At 40.3% G+C, this 19813-nt stretch overlaps 1 protein-coding gene across 1 annotated transcript; it reads right to left on the bottom strand.

Moving 5' to 3' along the window:
• Window positions 1-1452: 1452 nt before the first annotated feature.
• Window positions 1453-18670, bottom strand: LOC136101763 (cytosolic phospholipase A2 epsilon-like). Its single transcript, XM_065838176.2, has 21 exons — window positions 18588-18670; window positions 17873-17956; window positions 16079-16151; window positions 15022-15158; window positions 14501-14632; window positions 12972-13012; window positions 12209-12251; window positions 11362-11437; window positions 10987-11156; window positions 10766-10846; window positions 9976-10013; window positions 9167-9302; window positions 8359-8495; window positions 7738-7960; window positions 6922-7036; window positions 6400-6537; window positions 4947-5054; window positions 4079-4270; window positions 3452-3618; window positions 2441-2627; window positions 1453-1929 (listed from the first exon to the last, which is right to left on the bottom strand). The coding sequence occupies exons 1-21, from the start codon at window positions 18627-18629 to the stop codon at window positions 1721-1723; spliced, it is 2529 nt and encodes an 842-aa protein (XP_065694248.1). The 5' UTR covers window positions 18630-18670; the 3' UTR covers window positions 1453-1720.
• Between the last annotated feature and the right edge of the window lie 1143 nt (window positions 18671-19813).

Below are 19813 nucleotides of genomic sequence, written 5' to 3' on the forward strand. Positions count from 1 at the left end.
CTGGTCCCTCTATCAGGCTCTGATGATGCTATTTAAAGCTTCAGAGTGACAGGACCCAGCCAAGCACACTGCAGATACCTTTGTCTACTCACTTGGAAAGTAGACATAAAGTCTTGCACACAAGCCTTGAAACGTGTGCAGGCCGGAGGGGCCACCCAGCAGCACTCCACTCTGCTACCAAAATTTTGCCCTGTAAACCCAATATAGAATCCTTCTTTAATCCAAATAATTCTAATATTGAAATGTAACCACAGGTGGTCTTTGTAGGCTACAAATTGTAGATGCTGCAGTGTTACATACACTGAGAAACTCAACACACCTTTACATTATCAAGCACTTTAAAATTAGCCAGGGAAGGAGCAAAACAGAAAACACGGATTATGAATGTTAAAGTTATGAGTGGAATGCAATTAAGCACATAACTGACTTTTTTCACTAGTATGTTTGTGTACTCAAAATTAGTATGCTTGAAAAGTCACTGATTCATAATAGATGGTCTGGGAGAACAAAAATCTTGTATTAAGAATTTATATTTTCATCTTCCAACCTAATCTTCTCAAATTACTACAGAATAAGAAAAGAGAAATACATGCATATGTTGAGTAGGCTTCACGTATTTTGAGAGATTTTTCACATGCTGTAAACATCACCTGTTGGTCCTATTTTTTTAATGTTTTTAATATTACTTTGGTTAATAAAACAGATATGTAAAAGAATTCGGGAATTTTTACTACCTTTTAGTTACTAAGAAGGGAAAGTTCCAGGAGAAACATAAAATAACTCATTTGGTCTGTAATGTATTTGTGTACTTTAAGTTATTAATTCAATTTAGAGCATGGGTTACCTACAATGAGCTTAATCAAAATAAGATTATTTGTGCATTTGGAAAGAAACAGTCTTGGATACTTATATTGCTATGACTATGTGATCCAGGTTTCCATGGTTTTTAATCTCATGAGGCTGTTTCTCTACTGTTAGGGTTTGTGTGTGTGTGTGTTGTTTTGGTTGGTTATTTCTTTTTGTTTTGTTTTTGATTGGTTGGTTTGGGCTGTTGTTCATTTGTTTGTTTTGGTTTTGTTGTTGTTTTGTTGTGTTGGGGGATTTTGTTTGGTTGACTGTTTTGTTGGTTTTAGTTTTGTTTTTTCACATGAACAAGTAAAGCATCTTAAGCCTACAGAACAAATCAGGCAGTGAGAGGCACACAAGAAGAGCTGGAGGATCTTTGCTATGGGCGCAACCAAAGTGCGTCTCTGTCTCTTACCTCCGGGGTAAATGCTTCCTTGCAATGTGCCCTAGTCCAAGTCACAAACCTGACCCAATCTGCTTGCCCCACCACCACCTCACAAACAAGAAGTAAAAGTCATGTTAATAAATAATATGCTTTTAATATGGTCTGCCCTGAATATGTTAGACGTCAACATTTCAAACACAAGACAACTAGCACCATGTTCATTATCATCTTAGCACCTTCTTCCTCATGGCTGCCCATCCACTTTACCATTCGACAAATTGTAGTCCACTGTCGTATCTGAATTGCAATGAATTGCTGCAGTGAAATTCTTTGGATAAAAAGGTCTCTCTTCAGTGTCTTCTTTGTCCATCTGAGATTGTCATTAAGTGGGGTTGAGCAGAAATCCTTTGAAGCCTGCTGGCTGATTGTAAGGGAGCTTCAGTCTCATGGTGGGTTGAAAGACACAAAAGCATCCTCCCTTTTCTGACATTATGTCTTTTTCTGCCTTTTACGTGCCACTGCTGTGTGCAAGGCCTGCATAATGAGGTCCTCATTGTTCAGGATGTTGTATTCACCCAGCTGAACCAGACGGTCATATGCCTTCTCAGTGTATTGGAGTGAATATGTTGAATAAGGGGAACAGCGGCCATAGAGATCAACTTTGCCATCTTCCATCTCTGACTCTAAGCGCTTCTGACCTAGGAGGAAGAGGAGGCAAATCACTGCTGAGATGTGGAAGCTACTGTGGTCATAAGCAAACAAACTCTTAATAGAACAGGAAAAGGAGATGTCTTTCCACAGAAAGCATTCATAATCTAAATTACTCCTGTGGGTTTTTTAAATTATTTTTTAAACAAATACTTCGTTTTCTAACTAACATCTCAGTCCCTGGCTCAGGTGGATAAGAGCTGCTTCACATGATGAAGGGAGAAAAACGGTGGTTACTCCTTTTACATGGGTCTATGCTGGAGCTGTGCCTGTGGCTCATGTCATTGTGTCAATTTCCTGCAAACTAACTAGCCTGGCCATTGAAACAGGACTACCATGACAGCACATCTGGCTTGTTAAAACAAGGAATTTCAAGCAACAGAGAGGTTTGATGTACTGAAATGAGCCAAGAGTGAAGTTTAGGTGTTGGAATATTAAATATACTCCCTTTAATAGGCTGGCTGTGATGGCAGCCTATTTTTGACGTGCTTGGTTACTTACCTGGTGCCTTGTATTTTTGAAAGGTATCATTAATTAGTGGAAAAAAAAGCAATACTGGTGCGCCTGGAGTCTCAGCACCATCAAAGAGGTAACACTCCTTCAGGTTTTTCCTGTCTTCTTCACTCATGTCCACTCTGGGAAAAAGGATTCCCTGTTCTGAGCAGTATTTGCAAGTCTGGTCCAGAGCCTGGATCAATGAACAGAACAGTACTAAGACTTAGAGAGGATTTCAGGGTTCAGTATTTCTTGGAAACCAGTAACAGAGCATTTTCCAAGCTACCCTGTTTCCCCAAAAATTAGACCTACCCCAAAAATAAGTCCTAGCATGATTTTTTCAAGATTTTTGAGTATACTCAAAATATAAGCCCTACTCAAAAAATAAACCCTAGTTACAATTCATTTAAAAGTCAATTTAAAAGTCAAGTTTAACAAACATCATATGCCTTCCTTGCTGTAACAACACTTTAAGTCAAGAATCTGACCTTCACTGAAGAGGTCCCAAAGGACTTTAAACAGTAGCACCAGAATGCTTTGTCTGTCTTGGTCATGACGCGTTCTGCATCATACCTCCCCGTCACAGCAAACTGATGCACAGACACTCTGAAACAGTAGTTACAATTCATTTATAAGTCAATTTAAATAGTGTCCAGACAGCTAGACATGTAAAAAAGTAAGCATATTTTGGAGCAAAAAATGTATAAGACCCTATCTTACTTTTGGGGAAATAGGATAGCTCTGTGAAAGCTCTGAAACTCGTATTGGAAAGCACTATGTCAGTGGAGAGAAGGATTTGTTTTCCCTGAGTTCTTAGCACAGAAGAGTTGTATCATACGAGAAAAACAACTGAGATTATGTACAGCCTATAAATGAAGAATCACACTACAGCATTAAGCTAAAAATGCTAGTGGTTAAAACTTTTAGTGAAAGCAATATAGAAAGCATCTAAGTGTTAAAAACTTCCAGGTATGCAGCTGTTGAAGAAGAAATGGAGACTGCTTTGGTTCCTCTCACCTGTATCTGGGATCCTGCACTGTAATTTAAATGCAGGATGACATCCACCTTTCTCTCTGGTTTTAAAAGTGGCATGATGCTTGTATTGATGAAAAATCCCGTATCTACCAGAGACAGGAATTCTTCCGATTGTGTCAGCTGGTTTGGAAATGTGTCTAACACGGTATCTAAAAGGAAAGATATTTCTTGCTGTAAATACAAGAGCTCAAACTGTTTAGCCCGTTTTCCACTCTTACACCATGACCACAGAGCCCTAACTGACTGTTGTCTTCAAGGAAGGGAGATTCGCCGTATCCCTTTGCTTCTGCCCTCCAAACTCAAGACACATGCAGTTTTGGACCTGCAGTGGCAACATTCATGAAGGGGGTTTCTTGTGCCACCCCACTGAGTGTTTCTTCAAATAGAGGAAGAGAGGACCACCATCAGGACTTGGTTCCCCTACCTCAGGAGGTGTGTGCCACCAGCAAATGCCACGCCATGCTGCATCCCAGTGTGCCATGATTGATCTGGTAGTGATTCTGCCCAAACATGGCCTATAAACTTGGATAATGGGTTTAATATCAAATGTATGGTTTTGTTTTGTTCTGCTTGTTTATTGTCTCCTCAGGCACCCAGGTCTTCTCTTACCTTTCCATCTGCGGAAGTGCTTGTTCTCCAGGTAGTCATTATGAATCTGGAAACCCTTTAGGAAGTTGTGCTCCTGGGCAATGCAGAGGCGGTCAGTGAGAGCGCTGCGAAGAGCGCTGCCGAGGGGGCCAGGAGGGGTGAACAGGCGAGTCTTCAGCTCATGTAGCTTCAGCGGTAGGATGGGTTCCTCCTCTGCACAGGGAAAGGCTGTTAAATTCTACCTGCCCAGAGCAATGTCATCGCCCAACATGTCGTGTGTAGTAATAAAAATCCGTGTTTCCTTTATTTAAAAGGCCTAGGTTGAAAGGACTTGATGAGCACAAGTCACCAAATGAAAAAGAAAATAAGATGCTGCTCTTACCAGCCAAATACCATTTTTTTACACTGTCCAGACTTGGATAAAAAAACAAGACCCAGTATCAGGTAAAAAAAAAATCTAATCTGCACCAGATATATGCACACTTGTGGAACAGACTGAATGCAGGCTTTGGGAAAGGGTAACTGTTGTACTTATTTGTATTACAGTAGCTCTTACTCAATGTAGGCAAAATCTTTTTGCTTTATTAATAATTTACTGATCAGTCTGATTATTCCTGAGCATTTTACCCATCCGCCAATACCAGCATTGAGCCCTCAGTGAGCACACAGGTCACGGGACTGGAGATTTTTAAATTATCCAATGATGATTTGGAGTATGAGACATTGAATCCAATTCTTTCCAGAAAGGCGACATGGGCTTTGAAGGAACACTCCAAAAAATGCCAAAAATGCTGTGCACATCTCACATAGCAGATAGATGTGACAGTTTATCTATCATTAACTTTATTTAACAACAAATATACAGTAAGGAAGAAGTGTGATAACTTACCTATATTGTCGATTTTGTCCCGGGTCCACTTGTGCCAGAAATCTTCTGATGAATGAGACAAATTCCATATATATAACACATTTAATGAAAATAAACTACTCCATATGCCTGTAAAAGGAAAGAGCTTTCTAACTCAAATGTTCACACATCATGAATTGCAAAACTGTTATAATGAGATGAAATTTGCAAAGTTTATGCTTTTCTTTAGTTTGCTTTAAATGTATGAATATCATTTTTATCTGGCTGCTGGTTTTTAAACCTTATTTTAGTACCCAATTTTTGTCTTACAGTACTTAGGGCTAGATATATATTTTAACAAATAGTGAGATTTTTGTGAATTAATATGGAATAAGGAGCTTGGGGTTTCAGAAAAACAAACAAAACAACATGATCAATGGCCCATTGCTGATCAGAGAGTGTATGGTTGTCTTTCTGTGATTCCAGAAATACGGTTACTCTAAGACAAAAACAAGTGTCACAAGGCTTCTGTAAAATGAAAGGATGAAAGTTTGCAGTCTGAGAGATTTGATGGGAAATTATATTGATAAGAGTCCAACTACAATGTGATCTTGCAGTCTCTGCATTTGTAGGTGTTTTGGGCTTTTTTTTTTTTTTTTTTTTTGAGAATAAGCCTGTTAACACGCCAAGGGAACAGTTGTTTTGACCATGCGTTTTTGAGCGTGAGAAACAATTTCTCTGATTATCTCTTAGACACAAGTTCTCACTCTTTTTTGGTTCAAGAAGTGCAAATGTGTGCATGTCCAGCATCAGCTTAGGTTAAAATAGCACAGTGTCTCCCTCACTCCAAGTGAAATGACCAAAGAGCATCTCGAACCAGTCACAAGTTGCCAGCATATTTCTTTGTCTGGAAAATACATATCCAATGCTCCAATCAGTAGCAAAAATGCTTCTGGATGTGATTATGCTGTTTTCCTCCCAGCCTTGCCCAAGCAATGTGGAAACTCAGCTGGTGATGTGTGGCCAAAGCAGACTGTAGCAGGGGTGACCTGGCATGTTCAAATACACCCTGATGCAGTGGAGAAAAAGAATGAAGGCTCATGCAAACTGTCTATAGGAAGCATACAAATTACTGGACTATCTGTGAGGCAGGCAAGAGGCTTTGGAGTTCACCCTTCTGGAGGAGTATGAGTAGAAACATGCATTCGCAGGAACCTGAATTTTATTGTTGGACTGAAAACAATACTATGTTTTTATTCAAAACTAGTTTAAAAATGAAAATAACTATTTGTTTGTCCCTTTGAATTTTCTTTTTTATAGTAAAATGAATCCATTAGAGTAAATATTAATTCAGTGATGAAATATTTATCCTCTACAGTGACACTGCCCTGTGATACACTTGTGCTGTATTAGTTCTTAGTTCATACAGTTCACAATTTTAAAAATAATATTAAAAAAAAAAAAAAAATCCGGTGTTTTTAAGACAATAGCTTACCTTCCAAGAAGCAGATCCGGGATTCTGGGAGCTTCTTCATCAACCGACCCATAAAGAACTCACTGCCAAAGTCCTCAGCACGAACAAAAACTCCGTATTTTTGTAATCCCACCTCATAAGGGGTGAACTCCACCCATTCTGTAAAAAGGAATGCAAAGAAGAGAACAATGTTTTATTAATACTACAGCCCCTTAACTATAGATAAAAATGATGTTGGTATCATGGGAATGAAAGGAGTTTAAAATTAAAATAATTTCTGCAGTAAAGTCTAACCAATAGCAGTGAGTTGCAAGTATGATTCAAATGAAAACTTGCGAACATAAAATGTCTTTGTAATATTTTTGAGTCTGGTGCATGGATATTCAAACTCTTACCCGACCACAAGGACATTACATGAATACACATCAGCTGAGGTCCTGGTCTTTAAATGAGAGAGCTTTTTTTAGACTATCTAAAAAGACTGTCCCAGGATTTACCAACTTAAATATGAAGAAAAATTACCCTCAGAAGCCTCATAATTACCTTTGAAATCCAGAGTGCTGTAGTTGTTCTTGACATTGACTGCAGTATAGATAGGCAATGGGTTCTGACCACGATCAATGGCCTGTTGCTGATCGGAGAGTCTATGGTTGTCTTTCTGTGATTCCGGAAATATGGTTACACTAAGACAAAAATTATCACAGGAACATTTTCCCCGCATCTAAGCTTGTAAGGCAGAAAAATTTCTACTCTAATGTATAATACATGCTGGGCTTAAATTCTTAAATATTCCATATTTTTCAAAATTCCCATAAGCGTTCTGTTACTGAAATATCTGCAAGCACCTGATCTGATGCCAGATTATTTGATGACCCATTAGGATGAAAATGGAAGGAAATTATCATGTGCAGAAAGCAATACTTCTGTTATAAACCAACCTAACATATAATGCTGCAAATTTACGTAAGACCTCTTACGTATTTCAAAAGGCTGTGAGTCTGTTTGTTAATACCTCTCATGGGCATTAAGATAATGTCTGTAATTTTGCTATTTCTAAATAAAGTATTTGCAGAACATGCACAAAAAAAGCCTTAAAATATAATATTTTTTCAAAGTGTTTATCTTGGAGTTTTCTCAGGAAAACACATCCAAAATCTCACAGGCAAGATTGCTGATTTCCACCACAGTTGGATATCTAAAACACTGCTACCAAATGTTTTGGAAATGGCTGTGCATTTGCATACACACAGTCTCATAGCAAACTACTTCTCTCAGATTAAACAGGAAAATACCTTCTCCAGAAATTAATTTTCAGACAATTGTAAGCCACTGTAAATGTTGCTTTATGACATACTGTACCCCATCATGTAATAAAGATTCCAGGACAAGACTCCAGAGATCTATGAAAGATGTTTTGCGGCCCTCTCTTTTCCGTTGACAGAGCTGTTTTTTGTAATACTTCAAATACTCCCAGGAAAGGGAATTTATTTTGCATTTTATCATATGTTTTCGAGCCTCACTGATTTGCTTGTCGAGATCCTTTTGCGACCAGTCAGCATCTCTGTACAAGTTTGACATGGTCCTGGGAAGAAGAAATACATATTGAAGGGGGAAAAAAACACACCAAGGTTTGAAGTAGGCAATGGCTACTTTTTCTGTTTCTGTTTTCAGTTTGTGATTTGAACTTAAGTAAAGGTTTCCTGTCTTCAGTTCCCTAAGAAACTATGATGTTCACTTTGAAGTCAGTCATTATCCCTGTCAAAATGTCTTGTGCAATTTTCCGTAAGTTGTTCTTAGAAAAACGCTTGTTTTCATGCTTTCCCCCATAAAAAGACCTTAATCTGTCAATTTTGGAAGAAGATCAAAAGCCAGGACTGCTGAGAAGGTATTATAGATAGCCTACTGCATGTCAACCCCAGCCTTCTTCAATGTACCTGTGTCGTCAAGAAGACTCCAGCCAAGCTGCCCAGTCCTACTTACCATGTAGTACCAGACAAGCCAGTCAGGTATGTGGCACAGTCCAAGACATTGAGTTTCTTGAGCCCACGCAGACTGCCATACAGTGCGGTCAAAGATCTCATCCCTCCTCCTGTAGTCATGATGGCCACCACTGGGGTCTGTGCAATACACGAGCAGAAAGAGCTGGTGTCAGACAGTGGGCTGCAGTGGACTGGGGCTCTCAGCAGAGACCTCCTGTTACACAGAGCCTGACACCTCCACACGTGCCCAGACAGAGACTTCTTTCCAAATGCTTTTCACTAAAACATAAGTTACGTTTTATTTTGCAAAGGAGAACAGGAATAAAAGTAGTGACAAATTTGCTTAGGTAACTGACACTTGTGTCTAATGTGTTCAGATGTTTGGGGAAAAAAAAAAAAATAAAATTTGTTAATTCAAACCAAAAAAGACAGTAAGAGAGAAAACACCCATTTTAAAAGTGGGAATTAAAAAGAAATCTCACAGGCCAAAGAGAGGAGCAAGAATTATCAAAAAGAATAACAATGACAGGGTAAATACTGTTGAAGAAGCTGGTTTTATATAAAAAATGTCTAGCCTGGCTTTCAATGAAGGTGCAGCAGGAGAAGAGTTAGACTCAGGATAACAACTGCAAACATCACAAATGGCAGGGTGAAATTAGAGGTATGGGACAGTACTGGAAGTGTACAGAAGTTTAAAGATGAGGAAAGACTAGAAAAATATTAACTGGGAAGAAAAAGAGGTCATATTATGCTATCATGTCCCCACTGCTAAGCACTTGTTAGGTGTTTTAAATGTTTGCCCTACAGACCTCATGGGCCAGCAGGTCCTGTTCCAGCTGCAGGACCTTCTTCAGAGCAGGAGCGACATACTTCTGCCTTTTGCGTAGAAAGTCTTGCTCCTGCACACAGAGGTCAAACCCTAAACGCACATCGAGGTGGTCTGGGCTGGAGCAGAGATCAGGAAAAAAGAATATCCTATTTTATTATTGGTAGACAAGCTCAGTTTCCAACATAAGGAAACAAACCAGATCCACAAAGAACCGCATTTACAGGTGGAGCCTTTCCTACACTCCCAAGCAGGTATACAATGCTGCATGAGAGGATGATGGAAAGAGGGACTGCTAAATTTGTAAGCAGTTACCAAAATAATAAAAGCTGATAATTTCTGAAACATCTGCTGTCTGGATTCTCTCATAGTTTAGTTTGCACTGAGAGCTGTAGGAAAGCTTCTCACATTTGTCTTGAAGTAGGCAGCAAAGTTCACCTACTTCATGATCAGCAATACCAGGTCATCAGCTGCACAGCTTACACAGTGTTAAAGAAAAGGTTAAAGGCTGAAAACTAAGCATGAAACTGATATGGCCGTGCAAAGACAATTGCCTAGTAATATTGTTTCTTCAATTTTATGCATCTTTTTCATTATTCATGTCTCAATATGGATTATCTGCATCTACTGTTAATTTTACACATACGGTTTGCTTTCAGCTTGTGAATTCCACATCAACTGGCCAAAAAACCTACAGTCCTACTGTGTCTGCCTCCTTCCCCATAAAGACCAAAGGGTGAGACCAGTTCAGCTAAGGACAAGTTAGCCTCCAAGGGAGGCCGAGTCTCTTACCAGTCTTCTGCCTTCGCATATAAATCAAATCTTTTATCCTGGAAAGCAAGAATGCAAACAGTGTAAGCATGAAGACCTGCCTTAGCACTCTTCCCGTGGTGACCCAGGGGTAATTTTAGCTCGTGCCTTCCTAGCAATACAGGTACCCTAAATAATCCAGCAGCGTATACAAATTGACTGTAGTGGTTTATTGTCTGGGAAATTGTTCAGTAATTCCCAGTGTTTTCAACTGAATGCAACATCTGAGGACAACTGCCGTTTACAGAGGAAAGTAATGATAATGTTTACCTTACCCATCCCAAAATTACCCCTCCTAGGCAGCCAGCCAGTCTACAGCCACGCTACAACTATGCAGCAGCATTTGCTCCTCCCTTCAGGTGGCTTAGACCCCACAACATCCATGTTCTGTGATCTTTCATTCCATATGGATTTGATTTTTAACCATGAACCTAAAAGTGCTTTGCAAAGCATGGTCAGCATCAGCAAGAGGCTGGTGCTACCTTAGTTAGTTCTCACACCCCACTGGTGTGTGAGAAAGGGAAAAGCAGAGACTCTACATTTAGCATGAAGTAAGATCAGAATGGAATAACAAGATCCCTTTTATTCCCACACGGTTTCAAACAGAGCAAGGCACAACCAGGCCTTTTCACCTAAGAACCCACCACTATCAGATTGTAGCATTTTTGTCTGCAGGTTTCTATCACCAGAAAGTACCCTTGTAATCATCAAGGGGATGTAAACTTCCACAGTCAGGTTTCTCAATCTCTCCCACAAAAGAGCAGGCACTCACCTCTGCCAAGGTCATGTTTTTTCCAGTAGGAAGGGAATGAAGTTCCATGTTTGGAGAGCCTGTCTCATACACATGGGAGTGCTGAAAAAATACAAATATATCTAAGTTTATATTGTAAGGAAAGTTACTCTCTTTCCACAATGCCAATTAATGTTACTATTTATGGTGTATGTTACTTTATGTGTCATTATTATGTTTTATAAAGTCCAGTTATAACATACGATGGAGGGAGGTCGCTTCTTCCCTGGTAGCATAACATCCAGTGTTGGCTGCTTATATCTGGCGTAATGGAATTTGGCAGGAGAGGAGGAGCTGAAGACTGGATCAGATCCCAATGTAATGTCTTGGGTGCCCTCGTAAGAACCTTGCACTTTAAAGGAGAATTCTTTCTCTAAGGAAGCAACACAAAAGCAGACACAGAGCAATATTCTCATCAAAATTGGAAACAAAAGTTCTTACACAGTCTATCACAAGGCTGTTCTCATATTTTGGGATGTTATTTTTTTTTCATTATTTCATTAAGCCAATTAAGCCAGTTGTCTTCATAATATTAGGATGTCATTATTTAAAAACAGCTGATGGATAAATAACCTCACTTGATAAAGCTTTCTTCCCCTTTTTCTTCTTCCTCTTCTCAACCACCTGAACTTCCAAGCAGCAGATTTTGCGAGACTATAAGAGATAAAAACAAAAAAACACCTCACAGCAGGCAATTTTCAAGTCTGAGATTCTGTTTCCCAGTCTAAGGTCCTACTGATGGTGATATGAATGCTATGCAGGTAGTGCATTTTGTCCTGAGGAAAATATTTTCTCTCAACCGTGACCTCGGTTTCAGATGTTGTCTGGAACAGGAGTCTCTGAGAAATTGGACACAGCCAGGGCAAGGCTGGGGTTGCAGCATGGATGAATAGGGCTTGCAGAAAGCAGAAATTAAGGGCAAAGGGAAAAGCAGCACTCCTGGGATCTCAAGAGAGATGAAAAGGACTGAATTAAACAAAAAATAATGAGGAACCAAAGCTAATAAATGAGCAAATGGCATGGTCAGAAATCTCTGTGTAAAAAGCGCAGTTATCAATACAGAAAAAGATGTGTGCCTGGGACGGGACAAACCCTGTCACTTTGGCAATATGGGAAATCCAGGAGTAGTTGTGTCCAAGGGAGAGTTTATTGCTCTACCGGTGTCTCAAACCTAAACCTCTTCCTTCTGTTGCCTTTGCAACACCGGAGGGATGCTAGCATGGGACATCCCTCTGCTCTTCCAGTCACAGCTTCTCCACAGGTGCCATTCACAAAGATGGGTCATGAATCAGATTATTAGAAGGGAAATCACAGCATCTCAGTGCTGGCTTTGCTCAGTCGAAGGGTATGTTGGCCTGATGGCTGTGAGTCAAGTGAAACAAGTGTAGCAACAGGACAAGAAAGGTGACAAAACATAATGCTCACCACTAGTACTCCATTAGTAATGATGGTTTCAGGAGGGCCTGAACTAGGAAACAGAAAGAAAAATACATTTCTAATAACTCAGTATAATTACAGCATAATTAATGAGCCACACCCTTCTCCTGATTTTCCTCTTGCTTATTTTTAGCTGTGTACTGGATTTGAAAAAAATCCCCAGGAGACTTGCGGTACAGGTTTCCTCACTCTGCTCTGTCAAGGCACAATTGTCATCATACCAGCTTGTCCAGTCCTGGAGCTCAGCAAAAAAAGAAAAGGTACTGTGGGGCCGAACCATGTAGTGATTTTTTGCTGAGCCTCAATCTGAGGCTGCAGATGTTTCCACTGAATGTGTTTTTTGAAGAATTGTGGTTTGTCAGAGAACCAGAGAGAAAGTGTGTTATTCTGTCAGAATCCATGCTGTTTCATGTTATTCCTCCTCCTTTGAAGGGAGGCAACTCCCTTGCTTATCCCAAACCTGTAACAAAACAGCAGTCCCAGTATTCTGGTCTTAAATAGTATTAATTACACTAAACAAAAAAATAGCTGTTAAGCGTTCTCCCTGTCTGCCTAAAGTTCCTGGGAGTTCATCCTGGCATGCACCATTTGTTAGAGAGCTCACAGAACAGATTCCTTGAGAAACTGTGTTCAACATAAGCATAATCAAGGAATGATTCACTCTGGGCAATTAGACTAGATTATTTAATGCCTTTGAATTGCTGTTTTTGTTTCTTTTCTGCAGATTATGTTGCATTTCATGTTTACTCACATATTATCCAGTTCAAATCCCACCTCTAGCTCCTCTTGTCTCTAGAAAATAAAGAAGGAAAGTGGTTTTGGCACAAGTCTACTGGCAGTTCTCATAATGCTAGTTCTCATTCTGGCAATATAGGTACACATGCACTACTTGTGACTGGCAGAGCATTTAAAGCAGAGACACCCACCACCTCACACCTGTGTGTCTTGAGCCTCAATATTCTTTATTGATAGGAAGTCTCTGGATGGCTATGACAGCAGTTTTTAACAAAGAAAGTAGCTGGCTTGCCGGCTCCTGCTGGGGCACAAGGGACAGACCCAGGTGCAGATGTTGTCTTGTGCTGAGTCTGCCAGCAAGAAAAAGAGGGTCTGCTGAGGGGAGCAGCAGAAGCCTTCTGGTGTGAGTAGGGTAAATGGCGACATGCAAAGCAGCTGTGGAAGAGGACAATTGCTTTGTGCAGCCACATGTTGAAATCATTGGGACAGCGGTAAACATGACATTAAGGCCTGGTCCATGAGGTGGTGGAGAAAGGTATAATTCCTACGTGGAAGAGAGCACAGGAGAGAGGAAAACAAAGGTGGGGGCAGAAGGGCTATTTAACAGGGAAATGAGATCATGCTGTAGGTTACTTAGTTGCTCAAATTACCTGTTACATTAAAGACACCAATAAGTTATTAGTATAAGATGAAAAAAATCATGAGGGTCTGACAAGTATGAGCTCCGATTACTGTAGCTGTGCAAATACAGTTATGAAAGACTTGGATAAGGCAGCTGTAGCCACCCAGACAGTTAATGATCTGGGTTACAACTAGCCAAATGTTTCTTTCACCAGGGGCTAGTGGAAGGCCACACACTGCTCCTCTGGTATTTTGCAGATAAAGAAATGGTCATATATGGTTTTTAAAGATAATGAACTGCAGAGTGGATTTTGGATGTGTATAGGCAAGGTTATCAATCAACTGAATGATGTATGACAGATGCACAAGAGAGTGGGAGGGAACAGGAGAAGGAGATGGATGGACAGAACATAGCAGGAGGTGGGATGTGTGACTTTCAGAGCCTCTCTGGACATTCAAAATAGGAATATTTCTTGCTGCCAAGCTGAGTGGCATTTCTTAGATACCTTATTTAAACAACCACACCATAGTCCGTAATTAGCAACTAGTCTGGTTTGACACTTTGTTCTGATCACAGAGTTATTACTTACTAATTACTAGGTTAAGTAACAAGTTATGACAAAAAGTGTCGTGTGTCAGCATGGACACACTCCTTGATGGGGGCAGGCTCAGTGAAGTGACAATTTTGCAAAGACACCTGAAGTCTGTGAGCCTCTGCGGCCAACGTCAAACCCTTCAGTGTGCCTACAGATCTAGGTGTGAAGAGGTTTTCCCACATCAGAGTGAAAACCATCTCCCTTTTATGTGGCTGGGCCATCCACACACAAGACAGAAAGAAGAAAGATTTTGCAAATAACATTTTAGACAGAAAAGCAGACAAACACATTCTTGCCAACCTATTCCATTTCTTATTTCAGACCTCACCTGTGAATCGCACTTGAAGTGCATGAAGACTTGCTCTCCCAAGGAAAGTCTGGCTATATCGAAGTACACTGTGAAGAGGTGATCATCTTGAGTAACCACATCCTTATCATAGAGTGCCAGCTCCAGCACGTTCTGGCAAGGGAAGGGGAGGACTTTAGACTTGTGTCAGGTTTGATTCAAAGCAGGAGATCCTGGGGACAGTTGTGAGGAGCAGGAGGATGTAAAGTAAAAGAACAGGAAGGGAAGGAGGTGGAGGGGAAATCAACTCCATGTAGGCATCTGCCTACGAGGAGGAATGACAGGAAATCACAGATATCTCAAAGGTCATATTCTACCTGTGGCTGAGAGATGTACTTGTCTTTCATGGCATGGAAAACCATCATAAGGATACATGTTATTCTCACATCTTTCTGCATCTTTCCTTGCCTCTTGAGAAAATTGCTTACGTCCCCTTTGCGAAAGGATAAAACCTGGCAGTTGCTCCCTAAGTCATGGTTAACAGGGAAGTCCCAGCTTAGTACCTTGACCTGACTCTGAATCCTGAAGTAGAAGGTTTCATTCCAGACTGGATCTTTGCAATTCGTGACGGTTTTAGTCTGAAATTTGTCGGTTGAAGCAGTTGGCAGCCACAGGCTCACGTAGCAATCAGTCTGGCTTACTGTATGTTAAAAAACACAAACACATCTAAAGTGAGGATTTGCTCTAGAAGAAAAAACAAATTGAACCATAGAATCATAGAATCATTTTATAAAGCTTTTCTTTCAAAGAGAGACCCTAGGATACATGATGACATATTTGTCCAACATAAATTTTACGATTTAGATAACAGGAATGGAGAAAAAAGAAGAAAGACATGATTTTTCCCTGAATAAATGTGATTAAAGATATAATAAACGCATTAAAAACAAAGGATTTTTTCCTCCTTCTATGTCATCAAGCAATTACTTTAGACCAGGATAAAATAATTTAGGACAACCACAGCACCTTATATCTGAAAGAGTTGAGGAAACAAAGTGATAACTTCTATTTTAGCCAGGCAGAATGCAAAAAATACCCCTAAAACACTGAAGAAAAAAAAAAAAAAAAGGAGGCTTCTTGATTTCTTCCTAAGTAGAGCTGTAGTCTTCTATTATGTTTTAATTGCAGGCCATCAGAAGTGAACCTACAAAATGTAACAACACAATCTAAATCTGAGATGAGGCTACTCAATTTTCAACATGTGCTCCATTACCCCAAGCAATTTGTGTCCTTTGTTACATAAATATGCTCTAGAGGAAAACACAGGAGAACTTTCCACATTTCTTGCTTTCAACAGACTGCAGAGCTTCCTCAGCTCCTTTGAGGATGCAGAAGAACATGTACAGTAGAGACAGCTGTGACCTTGCAGAGTTACCTCTGCACAGAACAGGGCTGATGCAAAGAAAAGCAACACACTATGTACATTGCTGGAACCAGAATGCTGGTGAGAGGACTTTCTCTATCCATGGAAGAAACCTAGAAAGCACATTTTCTTGGAGCAGTACTAGCTAGGACCCCATGAAGGTTAAGGGGATCACACAGGGCACTACAGATACTTACAGACATCTGCCTGGTGGATATTTCTTGCTCTTATGACTCTTACAGTCAGTAGGTAACACAGAGATGACTCTATCTGCAGTGAAAAAACAAACAAAACAAAACAACCCAAAACAAGCTATACACAAAAGACAGGAATGAATGCTAAAGGTACATAGCATATTTAGAAGCTAGAAATGATCAGGACAGAGAAATACCCAAATCATGAACAAATTAGTTGAATTTTTCTATGCAGCTACAAAATGGTCAATACCTTTATTTTCCTACTAATATCTTGATCAAGTACTAAGACTTCTCTACTTTTATAGCATGGTATGTGGATTTGTATTATTGCAGAGAATTTATTTGTTTTCTGACTAAAATCTAGCTGTGCAAAGCAGTAAGATTCAGACTCAGTTTGGGAGAAGATTTGCTTTTTAGAATTCCAAGACAGAGAATGAAAAGCTGCCCTAGGCTTTTTGTAAGTGATAAAATCACCTCCTGTTCAGTCATTACACATGTTCAGTCCCCTGGGGTACAGTATACAATTTTCTCGTATTCCTGCTCTTTTAAATAAATGTACAGTACTCCTCAGAGTTAAATGCTGACCACTGATCCCTCCCCGCTTTTTAAGGAAGAGTTTGCTGCTTTGGACTTATACATCGTTACTCATTATGCATGTGTTTTTCATTTACAAGGACATAACTGCCCCTCTTGAGCTGGGCTCACCTCTGACTTCTTATGAGAAGTTTTTCTCTAGTTTTAAATCATGTAAACTCATTGTGTCTGGATTTTCTTTGCACTCTTTTACATAAGGACAAACAAAGCATTTTACACCTGATAAGAAACACTTGTTAGTTCCCTTTGGCTTTCCTCCTTCATATTACGCCATGTCTCCAACATTAAGGCCTCAGGCTTGACTTCTTATCCTCTCATATTGCTTTTCTGGTCTCATGTTGGAGCCCAAACATGAGACCATGTTCGTTCTCCTTTTCCCATTAAATAAATAAATAAATAAATAAATAAATAAATAAATAAAAAAAAAGGAGTTTTGCCAAAACATTTGAGAGGTTTGGTTTGTTCCTCTGAACCTGCTGTGATCTCTGTAAAGACTTGCATTTTAGAGCCTATTTTCTAACCTTTGGGTTTTCCATTCAACTGATCAACAGAAGAGGCTGACTGCTCCTTAAACTGTAAGCACAAGACTTGCTGCTCTCCAACTTGGCTCACAACAGAACAAGAGAGAGTTCCTAATTATTACTAAGTGGCCTCAAACTAGAGAGAATAATGTCAAAAAATCTTTTTTGGCCCATGTGGTCCACTCATTTCCTCGAGGAAAGGTTTCATGTAACGTGTCTGAAGTCTCCTGGAAAACGATTAGTTTTTTGTAGATGCCAGAATAATGATTAATCCAGGAAATCAGGTATTGAAAATTCACTTCAAGACTGTGCCATACACCTTGTGGGACTTAGTGGCAAATTTCACAACTATTACTGCCTACACTGGCAGTAAATTTGCCCTTGTGCTTTAACAGGAAGTATGTAGCAGAAAGCCTGTTCAAACCTATTCTTTTAAAGATATCAGGGTTCATTTCCCATGTACCAAGAATAGAAAACAGCACTAGGACTTTAACATGAACAAGGTAAATTAAGTGATCAAAACAGTAAGCAGGATGGTATTTCACGGAGGGAGCTGGATGGGTTCTGATAGCTAATTAGACTGTTTGGCAGATGCTGAACTCTATCTGTTCTCACCCTGGCTCCACCCATCAGGAAAGTCTCTTTTACAGTACTCTTTTTAAATTCTCCTTTGCAGTACCTTTGTAACAGGAGTCCGCTGTTCCCCATGAGCATTCAGCTGCATAATTCCTTCTCCTAGTCGAGTGGTGTGAGCGAACAGCTCCTGCAACAAGAAGGGCCAACATTACTCCTGGAAAAAAACATCCTGTCTCTTAAAAGCAATCCTTTTCGGGAGCAGAGAGCTCCAGAACAGCAGTGAAAGGGACCCCTTGGTCAGCTCTGGCAGGTACAGTGTTGCCTGCTGTGCCCAGCGCTGCCGCCTGCACCGTGCTTGCCCCTGTAAGGCTGAGCAGAGGTGTAGCAGCCAGGTAAGTTCCACCCTTTGCATGACAAGTGGGGAGGGAAGGCAGCCCCGGGCTCTTCTGTTAAAGGAACAGCAAACCTGTCTTCAATAAACACACTCTGTCATTAATCTTTCACCTTGAAGTCTGTCTCCATGTTACTTAATACTTTTTCTAAGGTTGCATATATCATGTTTCTAAAATGAAGAAACCCCCAAAATATATAAAATGCTTTCTTTCTAAATAAATTCTTCTCAAGTAGTTTTCAATTCTTTTCTATGATTTGCTATAATTTTAAAAATTTCATTAATGAGTTCTTGAAGCACTTTCTTCGTCCCGTGTGGAGTCATTTATAGTCAATGGTAGGTCAAGAAAGTAGTATCATCTTTGCACTAAGTGCAGCATAACTAACTGAGATCCCAGACACATTGCTTTGCTCTGCATCCTTCTTACCTGAGACAAAACGCCATCTTGCTCCATTGTGGTCGCTATCATATACACGTCCTCTGTTATCTGAGGTAATGCAATTTCACATCTCCCAGCTTCCACCAGACACCAATAGTTTAAATGTCTCATATGCACGTGAGCAACTATTTTATAACTGACTCAGAGCCCCACCTCTGCCTGATTTCTCAAACCCAGTTATTCCCCTCCCCTTTTCTTATACTAGGAAACAGAATCCTGTGGTCAAATAAGTTGGAAAAAAAAATACCTTTGCCTGCACAGTAGGTGGAAGCATGCTGTTTGAGTCACTTTGCTCAGTGCTGGCCAATGGCAGGTTTATGATTAATGGTAAGAGACAGATGGCCTTTTCTTTGAACACTGGACTTTCCACTTAGCAAGACCTCAAAGCCTACAGAAATATACACTCTGCAATAAGATGCAGCAACAGTACATTAATTGGATTTAGGTTATCTGTGACAGCAAATAGGCAGGATAAAACAGTTAATGGAAAAAAAGAGAGACAACGCTATTGCTGTCAGATTAAACTGGTTCTTGAAAAGCCAGTTCAAGGGCTTCTGTACCGTATGTCCCTGTAATCCCAGGTCTAGGTGTGCAGTGCAGACACATTCATATGGTGATTTATATCTACTCAGTCTTGGTTCAGCAGGGCTAAGTGTCTCCTCAAGTCATTGTATTTTTCTCCCCTTCTTTTCTATGGCATGTCTTTATTGTTTTTGTTTAGATGAAGAGTCCTGAAGCAATGACTTTCCTTAGCTTAGCTCCACCCTCATGAATACTTCTGCACCTCTTTGCAGCTCAGATAGACTCTGGCTGTAATCTAGCTGCATTTAAGCACCCGTGTCAGAGCCAGTAAACCCTGCCAGCCAGAGGCAAAACTCAGCACCGACCGCACACTCTGTCCTCAGCCACGCGTGAAACCACCACCGTGGCAGGACACCTGCACCTGCCCCCATGAGCACGCAGCTGACCCCTGTGTCATCGAAACCAGCATGGCTCCCAACTCATTGGAACAGGATTAAAAAACACTGTCACAGACTGTTATAGCTTCAGCAGCTCATAACAGATCAAAATGGCTAGGGGAAGGGAGGCCTTTGGCTTGTATTCTCCCCTAGCATATTGTCTACAAGCAAGAACCTACCCATTCCCTGAGCGTTCTTGAGCTCACTGTTTAAATACTGTCACCAGTCAATACAGTTCCTCTTTGCACATTCCCA

The sequence above is a fragment of the Patagioenas fasciata genome, chromosome 5 (assembly GCF_037038585.1).
Source record: "Patagioenas fasciata isolate bPatFas1 chromosome 5, bPatFas1.hap1, whole genome shotgun sequence".
Taxonomy (NCBI): Eukaryota; Metazoa; Chordata; class Aves; order Columbiformes; family Columbidae; genus Patagioenas; species Patagioenas fasciata.